The 12,677-nt window shown below is 39.3% G+C and overlaps 4 protein-coding genes across 4 annotated transcripts; 3 read left to right on the forward strand and 1 right to left on the reverse strand.

Moving 5' to 3' along the window:
* Positions 1–63: 63 nt before the first annotated feature.
* On the forward strand, positions 64–2,440 carry SJAG_03833 (hypothetical protein). Its single transcript, XM_002174926.2, has one exon. It carries the CDS (start codon positions 931–933, stop codon positions 1,774–1,776), a length of 846 nt encoding a protein of 281 aa, XP_002174962.1. The 5' UTR covers positions 64–930; the 3' UTR covers positions 1,777–2,440.
* SJAG_03832 (condensin complex subunit Cut14) lies at positions 243–6,614 on the reverse strand. Its single transcript, XM_002174925.2, has 3 exons — positions 2,939–6,614; positions 2,784–2,897; positions 243–2,735 (listed from the first exon to the last, which is right to left on the reverse strand). Exons 1-3 carry the CDS (start codon positions 6,238–6,240, stop codon positions 2,630–2,632), a joined length of 3,522 nt encoding a protein of 1,173 aa, XP_002174961.1. The 5' UTR covers positions 6,241–6,614; the 3' UTR covers positions 243–2,629.
* On the forward strand, positions 6,607–9,067 carry SJAG_03831 (ubiquitin-protein ligase E3). Its single transcript, XM_002174924.2, has one exon. It carries the CDS (start codon positions 6,885–6,887, stop codon positions 8,601–8,603), a length of 1,719 nt encoding a protein of 572 aa, XP_002174960.1. The 5' UTR covers positions 6,607–6,884; the 3' UTR covers positions 8,604–9,067.
* Positions 9,068–9,208: 141 nt separating this feature from the next.
* Positions 9,209–9,656, forward strand: SJAG_03830 (hypothetical protein; the record flags this gene model as incomplete). Its single annotated transcript, XM_002174923.1, has 3 exons — positions 9,209–9,238; positions 9,385–9,428; positions 9,578–9,656. 3 exons carry the CDS (start codon positions 9,209–9,211, stop codon positions 9,654–9,656), a joined length of 153 nt encoding a protein of 50 aa, XP_002174959.1.
* Positions 9,657–12,677: the final 3,021 nt, after the last annotated feature.

Here is a 12,677-nt window from a genome sequence, read left to right on the forward strand (position 1 = left end):
GCTGCCTATCAACCAAACTTCTTCGACTCGGTATCGTTGCGCAATCTTAATCGCAATCATGAACGGCGGTCGCTTACTATTTTACCGTTCTCAGAATTATGTTAAAACTGCCGCTCTTCCGCAACAATTCACTATTCCTCTACCAAACAGAGTCAATTGATACACACGGAACAAACCGTGACTCTCCGGACTGCTGGCATCGAACGTTAACCACAACACAGACTCCACCAAAGAATTACTCTACAAACACTCAGGACCAAACAGACTATTTAGCAAGGCTCGTCCGTCGGTCGACTCGCTAGCTATTGTTTGTACCTATCAATTACCTGCACGCGACTCGCTGAACTTTCGGTGAAAGCTACTTGGTCGTCGAATTAAGGACGTCTGATTTGTGATAGTACGAGACGAAGTTTACGTCTCGCAGAGATATTTGATATCAAAACCCGACTCAGAATCGGCAAAGACATATACTTGAATTAAGGTGTACAGAGTCTTTTGTTATCACACTCTCCCGTGTTCTCCTTTTTTTTTTGTTCCTTTCGTTTGTTTCTCAATCTTCGTTTGAAGTGTCTACCAATCTTCCCCATACGCCAGACGTATTAGAGGTTAGTCGTATTTCCCGCGTTATCGGTAAAAAGCCGGACTTTCTAATTGCTCTACTTTCACTGCACATATTGCGTCTCTACCACCTGTTTAATTAGGTCTTTCCCCTCTCAAATCCACGGAGTAAGACTATCACCCTTTTTGGCTTGTTTTTCAGTTCGTTATTTATAAGTTGGTGTTTGGCAATTCCATTCTCACCCTTCCTCTCTTTGCACACAGAATCTCTGTTAAAGGTGAAGCTACATCGTCCAGTATCTGGCTCTCAAGTGCTTTGCTTCGATTTTTTCCCAATTTTTAAGTCATATTTCTTTCTCTTTCGTTTTCGCCATGTCTGCCGTTGCTCTCGTTGCTTCCAATGAACGTCGTCCAAAAAAGGAGACGACCAAGCGTTTCGGTATTGATGTACTGGCTGCAGGTGCTGCTAGTGCTATGATCACACCCTTCATTCTTACCATTGATCGTTCTATTGTTGAAAATACAAGTGGTCGGAGCACTCTGCTACGTTCCATCGGTCACTCGGTCGCGCAGATACTTCGTCGCCCAGTTTCTTTCATCTGCAGTGCGCCTTACGCTCTTGTTTTCAGCTTGTATTTTGGAACTTACATTGCCGCTAATTCCCTTGATACATATGAGAACATCAAGACGAGGAATCCTGTGTATAAGGTGGAGACCGGCGGCTTTGTGAAGTTTTCAACAGTTACCGCCACGAACAGTGGTCTGAGTATTCTGAAGGACAGTTTCTTCACAAAGTTCTGGGGAAAGGGTACACCCCATGCACTTCCCGGAAAATGCTATGCTCTCTACGGTCTACGTGATGCGTTGACTGTTGCTTGTTCTTTCAATCTCCCTCCTCTTATTGCTCCCTACTTGCCAGGTGGATTAGTCACTGCTCAAATGTTGACTCCATGTGCTGTTCAGTTTGTCAGTACTCCTCTTCATCTCTTGTCCCTCGATATCTACAACCGCCCAGAAAATCTGAACTTGACGGCAAGAATGCTTGAGGTTCGTAAAAACCTGATGAAAAGTATCTTTGCTCGTATGCTTCGTATCCTTCCTGCGTTTGGTATTGGTGGTGTTGCCAATCGTGGTATTCGTACATCATGCCTTGATAATCTGCAACGCAAGGGTGAAGCTTTCACAGCAGCTGAAGTGAAGGCTTCGCTACAGCAGTAAGTGACTGATTTAAACCTTCGTATACGAAATTGTTATGATTACTCCGCAAGTTTGTTTCTTGCTTTTGTTCAAGTATGTGCGGTTATCTATTTGGTCGTTTCTATAAAAGGTATGCCATAAAATCACTTTTTAATGTCGCGCTACTCTGACACTTGCGAGTGACGCGCAGCGGAAATTGTTTTTTTTCCCGCATAATGCTTTGAGTGAACTACATTTGCATAATGTTGTGATATAGCTTCGTATTGCACATTACGTTGTTTCGCCGAGCCTCACTGGTTTTTTCTTCGCTTTTTTTTTGGTTTTGGGGAATTCATTACCACTTCACAATTCCGTAAAATGTCACTATAGACTATCACATCCACATTTCCTAAGGTTTGAGATTTCGTTTCTTATGACTGTTTTCTTTGTAAGCGCATAAGCTGGTGTTTTGCTTCTGCTTTGCCAGGAAACTCGAAAACGGACTGGTTTCAAAATTACATAGATAGTCCGCGGGAATCGAGTGTCTGACATCGTAGATGCATTCAATTTATGTGTGAATTTCTGTACACGTAAAGGCTCCGTTTAATCCTTGTCATACGGCATACGGTTCACTTTTGCCCATTCATATAGCTATTTGAGAAAAATAAAATGTTAACACTTTTAATATAGCTTTTCTGATAACCCATTTAGGCATAACGATGTAGATAAAAAGGACTGGGACAAAACGCATGTTGTCTTCACTATAACGACTGTAAAGTATCAGTTATTTTCATAAACGCCACACGTTTACATAAATTCAAATGAAGACGTACTGAATTGAGAGTAAATTACAAACTATTAATTACAATTTTGACTCAAGTCATGTAGTAGGGTATTATTTTGCTTGTACAACTGAAGAACCATCTAAGAAACGGACATGGAATAAACGATTGGCGTTAGTGAACATGCCTTCTTTTAAACTGACAACAATAAATTGTGAACTAAAATATGTTAGTAATGTCCTCTTGAAATACAATAAATAGATATACCCTCTGAATTTCGACTTAATCAAACTTCCAATGTTTTGGGTGTGACTTAGATCCAAAGCTGCATCCACCTCATCCAGGATATACATTGGTGCAGGTTTATAACGAAGTAAAGACCTAAAAAGGTTAGAGGTGCAAGGGGACACGCTTTCTCTTACATAATTAATGCTAACGCGACGAGAGACCTTTGACCACCGCTGAGTTCAGCTAAACTGCTTTTCCAGATAGAACCAATCCGAACATGAATTTCTAGTCCTTGCGTGATATCCTTTCCTTCGGGGGGCAATAATTTCGCGGTGTTGCCAGGAAGCAACTCGTCAAAAATATCACCAAAGGAACTATTAACTTCAGTCCACGTTTTTTCTAGCGCACTTCGTTTGAATTGATCTAAGCTTTTCACGGTTTCCTGAATTTTTAATTTATCACGATGAATTGTGCGGATCATTGTGCGGAGTCTTTCTTCTTTCTTCTCAACTCCATCAATCATGTTCATTACTTTAGAGTTCACCGTTTTCCGCATGGCGCTATGCCGCTCTTTAAGAGACTGTAATTGCGAGCGTGATTGTTTTATATTCTGATTAGTAAAATCAAACACTGTATCAGCCCTTCCAAAGTACTGTTTTTGATCTTCAATCCAGTCATTATCGCGCAATAACTGTTCTAAAGCCACTTTAGCAACACCACGCTCACGCTCCAGTCGTTCATTTTCGTATTGCATTTGCTGAAGCTTTAGACGTAATGCATTGATAATTTCTGTTTTCTCCTTTACCAGCTGTTGCATATCACGAGTGCGTTGATCCATCATTGCAAATTTCTCTTTCTCTTTTGTTATAGAAACAAGGAGCCGCTCCTTTTTTCCTTCAAGCTCTCCCAAACTGTCGTTAGCTTGCGACAATTCGGAGCGTAAACGATCCACATTTTGTTCTAAATCTGATCGTTTTTGGTTATTCTTGTCAAGTTCAGCCTCGATTTGTTCAAGACTTAGTTGATACTTTTGATAGTTCTTTTGGGTAATTTTTAGTTCAGAGGACATCGTGTTCATTGACTGCTTATAAGCAAGTAATTCTTGCTCCAATTCCTTGATTTTCGAACCTCTGTTTGTTTTTAAACCTTCCATGTCCTCCTCAATTTTTTTAACAGCAACCTCTTGCTCGTTAATTTCAACATTTAAACGATCGATATCAAGCTTTAAAGATTGATGTTGTTCCTCAGCATTTTTGTACGTCTCTAATAACCGCACAGAAGAATCTGTCTTCAATTGTTCTTTAGACAATTCCAGCTGATGTTCCCGTAGAACGAGTTCTTTTTGAAAATTATTATACTGCCTGCTTGAGGCATCTTCGCGTCGGATTTCATCGAGAAGAGAATTGGCAATCTTTGACTTTTCATGAACGAATTTTGTTAACTCATTGTAACGTTGAATTTGCTTTAGAAGACCAGATGAATTGGTAGAGGAACCACCAGTCAGAAAACCAGAGGGGTCATAAACATCACCATCATAAGTGACACTTTTAAGATGTACAGACGGATTAAACGTAACTGTCTTCGCTGTTTCAGGACCATCACAGATTAACGTTGACCCAAAAACATAACGCATTGCCGGAAGTAGTTCCTCTTCAAAACCAATGAGTTCCAGAGCCAAATGTACTTTATCTGGGGTCAATCTTTTCGCGGTGCTCACCTTCTCTGCTGCTGCAACGAAGGAAGAGATTTTGTTTAATGGAATGATCGTGACACGCTTGCGCAACCTACCGTTTCGCAACAGTTGCGTGCCGACTTGCTCGTTTTCAACAACGACGTTAAATAAGCGACCGCCAGCAGCAACCTCTAGAGCAGTAGCTTTGTCATAATTATGTTCGCCTAAAGTGAAAAGTTGTGCAACAAGTCCACGCACTTTTGAGCGATCAAAATTTGGAACAGGATCGGCGTAATGAAATTCGAGATGTGCAAGTTTCCCCCTTAAACCTTCAAGCTCATTATTTGCGTGTTGTATATCTCGTTGTAACGCGTCAAATTCACGCCGTTTTGTTTCTACGTTGTTTTGATCCAAACCGTTGTTGGATAACTGAGATCGAAGTTGTTCCACTTCTCTTTCTTCAGCCGTGATTCTATCGTGGATAGCAGCCAGTGCCTCTTTTGCTCCATCCAATTTGGGTGCTAAGGATGACATAGTTGTCTTGGCTTCATTAAACTTCAAACGAGCGGTTTCACGTTGTGCAACCAGTGAGTTCAGTTGTGTTCGCGACTCTTCCAACTGTCTAGCATAGCCAAATTCTTGACCCTCTTTTGATGAAAGACCAGTGGTAAGCGAAGAAACCAATTCTTCTTGGGAGGAAGTCTTAGCTTGTAATTTTTCGAATGCACGCTTTTTCTGATTATACTCCTCGAGTGCAGTTGAGTGCTTTTCCCGAACTTCCGCAAGATTTTTGCTTAAATGGTGAGATTCTGTTTGAAGCTGTGCCAGTGAATTCGTTTCCTCTTCATAGGACGTCTGCTTCATTTTAATGGATGCGGAAATACGTGCAACATCCTGTAGAATCTCGTCTAAGAGAGACTCCATCTTCATAATACCACCAGTTAGGCGGAGTTCGCTTTCTTTATTGTCATCAAGCTCGGTAATTTTCTCTTTCAAATCATGAATTTCCTGTTGGAGGTTATTGATCTTAATTTCCTCTTGCTGAAAAGCAGTTTCACGCTTTTCCTGGGAAGCAGATAGGGACTGCATCTTGTTTTGCAAATTAGTGTAGTCATAAGCAACAATCAAACGGCTTAGTCTTTCAAGATCGTTATACACGTGTTGATATTCAAGAAATGTTTTCTTTTCTGCACGAAGCTTTGACAGTTTGGGTTCGATTTCCTCACGAAGCAAAGTATTGATTTCATCAACTTTGTGTTCCTTTCGCTGCATCGTACGAAAAGCTTTTTCCTTTCGCTCCTCGAACATTCGTGTGCCTGCCGCCTCTTCTATCATAGCGAGAATTTCTGTTGGACGCATGTTTAGCACTTTAGTGATACGGCCTTGCATAATCAGAAAGTTGGGGTTGTTGATATTCAGCTGCACGGATTGAAAGAGATTTTGAACAGTTTGTTGTAAAGCCCGATGTCCATTAATAAGATACTTACTCGTTCCTCCCATAAGAATCTGACGAGTAACACTCACTTGAGGATACATCTCAAAGCCAATAGGAGATTTTGAAGTGTCCCGATTATCGAAAACAATGGTGACACTCGCCCTGGTAATGCCGGCCTGACCACGCTTATATATAAGGTCCTGCAAGTTCTGTGCCCGGACTGTGTGCATATTGGTAATTCCTAACACAAAACAGATTGCATCCAGAATATTACTTTTGCCGGATCCATTAAGACCCGTAATCGCATTAAATTGGCTGTCCCATCCTGAGATTACGGTTCGAACGGCGTACGACTTGAAACCGTCAATAATTAATTCTTCAATTTTCATTGCTGTCCAATGTCACACCAAATAACATTCCGATCACACGAAGAAAGAAAGAGTGTAGTAGTCCTAGTACGATTCAATTTGCTAATCAATTGACTGCAACTAAAATATCACTGTTACCAGTATATGGAAAATACGTTGATCGATGGTGGTGGTATTTCAGAACGAGCACGGAGACAATGAAGTGTATGTACTTAATTTACGACAGACAAGCACGATAAACGCTGAATTGTTCTATGAATTACTAGCGATGCCGTGTTTGTTTTTGAATAAAAAGTTTTGTTTGACATGCATTTACTGGAAGTCCACTACACCATTTCGTTTATCGTCGTGGTTGTTTGTTATAGTGGAAATGGCACCCTATCCCCACACTGCCACTAATAACCTTAATTCTCTCCACCAAATAATGTTTGCGGCCACCTATGCCTGATACAAACCTGCCGCCAAACCTGACTTTTATCCACCGACTCCCAAACATTCTTTTCTATATCCTGCTGCTGCTGGATTTCCAGACAGCAAATATACAAAAATTATACGATAATTTATCACCTGAATTCAATCCTACGCTGCAAGTTTTGTTTAATTGCTGAAAAAGTCAGTAACAGTGAGGCCAAAAGTTTCCGTTTTTGGCAGACTAAAATTAACCAATGGGACAATATAATTCAATTCCATCGTCCCCAGCTCGTTCGAGGAATGAAAGCTCTCAAAGAGAGGAGGCTGCTGAGCACGATAATAATATAGTCTCAGGAAGTCGAGTCCGAGATCGGCATAGTAATGGATCGAGAGGTTTATGGAATAGAATTCTTTCATTTCAACGATACTTCGGGCTTTCTTCTTCCTCGCGGCAGACGCAGAGATATGCGCATTCCAATGATAATAGGCAACCATTTCGGAGTGCACTCAATCACCAACGTTCTTCATCTATGCGCTCACTAAGCCCGCGAAACTCAAGAATGAATACCGATTCCACTTCACGTCGCAATGCTCATGCGCTCTTGAGTTTACAGTCTGCTCAGCAAGACTTTGAGCACGCGGAACGCCGTTTCCGTGACAGTATCTATGCATTATATGAGCCCGATCGTGACCTTGATGCCCGGCGTTTGCGCCATCAGCAACAGCGTCTTCAGTACTCTTCAGCTAGGGAACCAGCTGAAGTTGACGATCACACAAATCCTGTGATGGGAAACGACTCTATGTTGCCGACATCCTCTGAGATTCAAAATCAAACAAACCAAGGAGACAATGCCTGGTCCCGTGTTACTTCTAATCTATTTAATTCCACTATGCAAGAAAACCAACCAGAACGCATATCTCTGCAGCCAGGGGAGAATCAAATGGCAATTTTGTCCCGGTTACTTTCTGTTTTTGCGTCTGCCACCGCATCGACACTAATTAATTCCGACAACAACTCTACAAACCCTGTAAATTCAAATAACGGCTTCTCGGAACCGAGCGTCAATTTGGACAATGCCGAGCCTGGTGAAACACGATTTGGTGATGAATCATTTGAGCAGTTTCTTCTTGCTCTTCGGGAGGGAAGACTTATTGATGCTATGCACTCTGACAATGATACCGGTCATGGTCCTGCAGCTGAAAATTTTGACGAGAACAATCCTGCTACACCTCTTAACTTCTTCCGTGTGTTTCGATTCGACAATACTCGCCATGAAGAAGCAGGTCAGCGGGAAGTGCCAGTGATAATTGTCGCTGTCCGAGCAGTGCAACCGACTGATGCTGAAGCGACACCATCCAACGTTAATATCAATTCTACGCGACCTTCACCCATGGAAGAACAGAGTGATGCACAGGCCGACCAACAGCAATTGCCTTCTTCATCTTCCGACGAAAATAATGGTGCTTACTCCTCCATATTTCCTCAAAGCTCGAGTACCGGTCTACAAGGTACACAACCGAACGGTTCATTGGAGTCTGATGAAGCTGCGGTTATGAGTGAAGTAACAGATGAGGGCTATGTCTCTCGAAGTTGGGTAATTTACATAATTGGTGCAAATTACCCAGAAAACCATCCACTTTTGTCTGCTCCTTCGTTATTTACGGATTCACCAACTTACGAAGATATGCTTTTGCTAAACTCTATGTTGGGAACGGTTAAGCCATCTATTGCTACACAGCAAGATATGGATCGTGCCGGTGGTGTTTTCACTGTTTCGACTTCGGATGAACGCTGTCTTGTTTGTCTCTCTGAATTTCAAAATGGAGAAGAGTGTCGGCGCCTTCAGAATTGTAAACACTTTTTCCACCGCGAATGCATTGATCAGTGGTTGACAACCAGTCAAAATTCTTGTCCGTTGTGTCGTATGAAGGGAGTTAATGTGGCCGAATCTACGACTGTCCCAACTCCGTAGTACGTGTACTCGTACAGTGTTAAGTTTCTTTTTCACTTCCGAGAAAACTCGTCTACAACATAAATGACTCTACATGTCACTTCGACGTGGCCATGTTCTTTTATTATTTGTGTATCTTGCATTGTTTTCCTTGTCCCTCTGTTATCTGGAATTAGAAAAGTGTTTGGATCGTCAAAAATGACACACTGCTGTGTATTTTTGTCGTTGAGTTACGCAACCAGTTTTTCTCCATAGCTATGTTCTCTGCGATTTTATGATTACTTCATTTCTTGATTATTTCATACTTTATGATTATACGTATGTTTATTTATGTGCCCCACTTTTCGATAAACCTCTCATTTAGTTTTTCTCGATTTGTAGTATGGATATGTACTTTAGCAGTGATTTTGCTGCTTACAACGGATACGAGTCTATTGCTAAGTAGCACACGATGTCGCATTACATAGTCGTAGTAATAAGGTCAGAGCTGTAGAAGCTAGATTAAGAGGCGGTTTGATGATATTAATAAATTCAATTGTGACAAACATGATGTCACTCTTATTGCACTTTATTAATTACAGGTTGACCTTACTTTCGAGCGAGTTGAAAGAAAACAAGATCAAAACATGACCGATAATAATTTCTTTAGTCACCGTGTATGATTAGGGTTCTAAGAGCTAATTGCTAATTAATTCAGAAACAAAAGCGCTTTAAAGTACAACCACATTTCCTTTCATTCACCCCCGAAAAGGGTATGAAATGGTAAGTGTATGAATCATTGGACAATACTAATTGTCAATAGGCTACCATCTGTTGCAATTTGGGCCGGAGCTGCAGGTTTGGGAGGTTTGTTTTTAGATTCTGAGATGTTGTTTTGTTATGTGTCTAACTAGAAGCCATACTGTTTGCTTCACAGGTTCCAAAGATAAAGGAGACATTTCTTCATGTACGCTTACGGCATATTTGGTATCATTATTAACTACTAGTTACAAAAGCCTATCGTCTTTCTTGGAGATCATTTCCGCGACAAAACGCCGGATGAAGACAAGTGGTTGTAAACTCGAAGTCGTGTAATGTTTTTTATTGTCTTATTATACTATCTGTTGTTGTAAACATTATTTGAATATATGAAAAATGAAATGCTAGGCCGTTACTATATCGTTGTTGTGGCAATTCATGCTGCCGTTTTTAGGGGTCGGCATTCAGTATGAACGTAGCAAGTATATGTATATTAAACTATAGAATTAGAGTATAACTTGGTGTTTTATACTACTTACTTTTGTAGTTGTAAGTGATTGAATAATAAGCTAATGTAAACATTGTGGGGTATATAATTTGTGAGCTGAAATCACAATGCAGTTGTACAGACGGCTGAAATAACTGCTTGTTACTCGACCAGTACTATAATGTAGTACTCATATAAATCATGTCAGTTTTGTATTTTATCTTAAATCCCCACTGGGTAAATACAAATAAGCTTATTTTTTGTTAAGCGAATTGTGTTCTTATTCTAACTCTTACCGAGAGTGCCACTCAGAATGGTACTAACAAGGATAAAGTTCCGCGACAATTTGGTAATAGATTATTATATTGCTAATAATTAATTTAACAATCTATCACAACAGCCTAGCTTTGCAATTGGTTGTGATAAAGGTTTCGTGACTTTCAGTCAACGCATTCTTAAGAAAATAGAAAGTTTATGTGGACATCTCAAAACTCTGTTTGTAAGCATTACCAGATACAAGTACTAACTAATGAATTGTTACTACTCTAGCCTATCAATTAAAAGTTGACTTGGTGCAACGCGACTCTTGGTTTTTCGCACACTGGCTGTTAGTCGCCTGTAGAAAGTTCTTTGAAAATATTAATGTGCGTTATTACAGTCAACTTCATTTTCAAATGCTAAGTGATTGCACCAGTCTAAAAACTCGAGTTTTTAAGAAAGAAAAAAATAAAAGAGTGATCTTTTGTTATGTTTTATGACAATTCTAACATTTCTCTATCTATTTCGTAATAATTAAGGAAAAACGAAATGTATTTAAATTAGCAGGGTACAGATGATATTAGCATTTACGATGTCTTCTGGGGATGGACATCCGATTAAGTTTGATGTTTGAAAGTAAAGCCGAGTAGATGTGTGTGTTTCGTTTACTCATGAAACGTAAATTGTGATAAGATGGCTAGGTATGCTTCGGCTCGAAGTTAGCCTCCAATGAGGCTCCAAACTGCAAAGACCATTCATTCAAATTTAGTGAATAAGGTTCGCTTTATCAAACCTTATATGACAATTGCGATAGTTTCAAACATGATAAGACAAGTAGTTATGTGAAGCTTCTAAATGCAATGGTTCAATTCTTTGAACCTATAAGTATGTCTATTTATTTTAATTGATGCTTACTTTCCGCTCAGTCGCTTATAATTTTCTGCTGATGGTTTTACTATTTCATTCCACTATATGTATTAAAATATGAAGACCACAATCATTAAGTTCGATTGTTTTGCGACAATATAAATTTTAAGTAGGAAATGTTTATTGAACATACCAAGTTTGTTTGATTGTAAAAAATAAGTAGAGAATTAAAATAAACAATGTCTATAAACTGATTGTAAACCTAATGTAATAAACTTCAGGGTGACGTTTGTCTTGTTTCTTTCGTATATTATAATAATAATTGAAGATACCATCTTCCTAATTCATAAAAATGCATACCAACTCACCGTATCATCTTTGCGAAATAGAATAATATGAGTAACAAAAACAGTCAAGTTTTCACATAGCCATTGTACATCAAAATTGAAATGATGTCTGTAGCTTTATTTCTAGCGTTATAGTAATTCACTGAAAAAGTCTTATCAATTCAGTGTTTATTATTTTAAATAGCAGCGTTTGTCCTCCAGTTCTGACAAATGCCTATAAAGCTTATTGTACGTTTACCAGAAGAATTATGCTGATACACTAGTGATTGTATGTCTGCCGATTTTGCCTTATTATCATTCCCAATTTAACACTGTACAAACAAAAGTACACATCTTTGTTATGCCCTCCGTTAGAGTAAGTATTTATCCCAATGGATACATATATGTCTTTTTTCTTCATATACATATGTATCAATTCTGGCACTTGTCGATTTTTCGTCGTTTTAGTTATGGTTATAGTGTTTAACGAAAACGAATAAGGAGCAAAATACATCAATCCACGAGGAATTAGGGGCCATTATAATATTCGTTAGAGAAGATTATAAAGAGTAGATACTATAGGTAAGTAGAAGAGACCCATTCGCGAATCTAAAACAAGTCAATTAAAAAAGCAACCAAAAAAAATGGCGAGTACCACAAACACCCGTATAAAGATGCGTTTACAGTACGACTCTAGTACTCGCATTTGTCAAAGGGGGTAATAGATATTTCGGTTGACCATAATGAAGCTTATACTAGATTGAATTCATTGGACACATTAACATCAAGCACATAAGTGTTATTGGGGTCATAACAGACATAATGACATGCGTTCATGTCATTGTGGAATGATTGGTGGCCGCTTGCTTAACAAACGAACGAATAGTTGTGTCAAGTCAATTTGCCGGTTTGGTTGAGAGTTATTGACGCTCATTATCTTCCTTTAAACGATAATCTTAAAGAGTTTCATCCATAAAGAGCAGTAAGTTAAATGAGCTTGTCGTTGTTTCACTTCAAGATCACTTGAACGAAATTGCCATTTCCAAAAGCACGTCGAAAGTTTGTAATTAGCATTCATGAGACTGTTGAGCCTTCAGAGTTACATGTTCGACATGAAGTAGCTTGGGTACAACTATCCCTCCCTCTTTTTCTTAACATAAGTACATGCTTTGTTTGCATCAGTTCGGTGAGACAGATGCTTTACAGGATATCCTTTTGCACATCTTAAGATACAGACTTGTTTGTACAGTAGCAGATAATTAGATAACTTTTAAGTGATGCAGCTTAATAAAATAAAGCTGATCTGCTTAAGATTTTTCCATTGAAATAATCACCGCACGTATAACAATATGACATGCAAATAGAAGAATAAGGTCACTGTGCAGCAGAAGCCATTTATGTGAAGTTGTTCTGTAGGTG

This window comes from Schizosaccharomyces japonicus (assembly GCF_000149845.2).
Source record: "Schizosaccharomyces japonicus yFS275 unplaced genomic scaffold supercont5.2, whole genome shotgun sequence".
NCBI lineage: Eukaryota > Fungi > Ascomycota > Schizosaccharomycetes > Schizosaccharomycetales > Schizosaccharomycetaceae > Schizosaccharomyces > Schizosaccharomyces japonicus.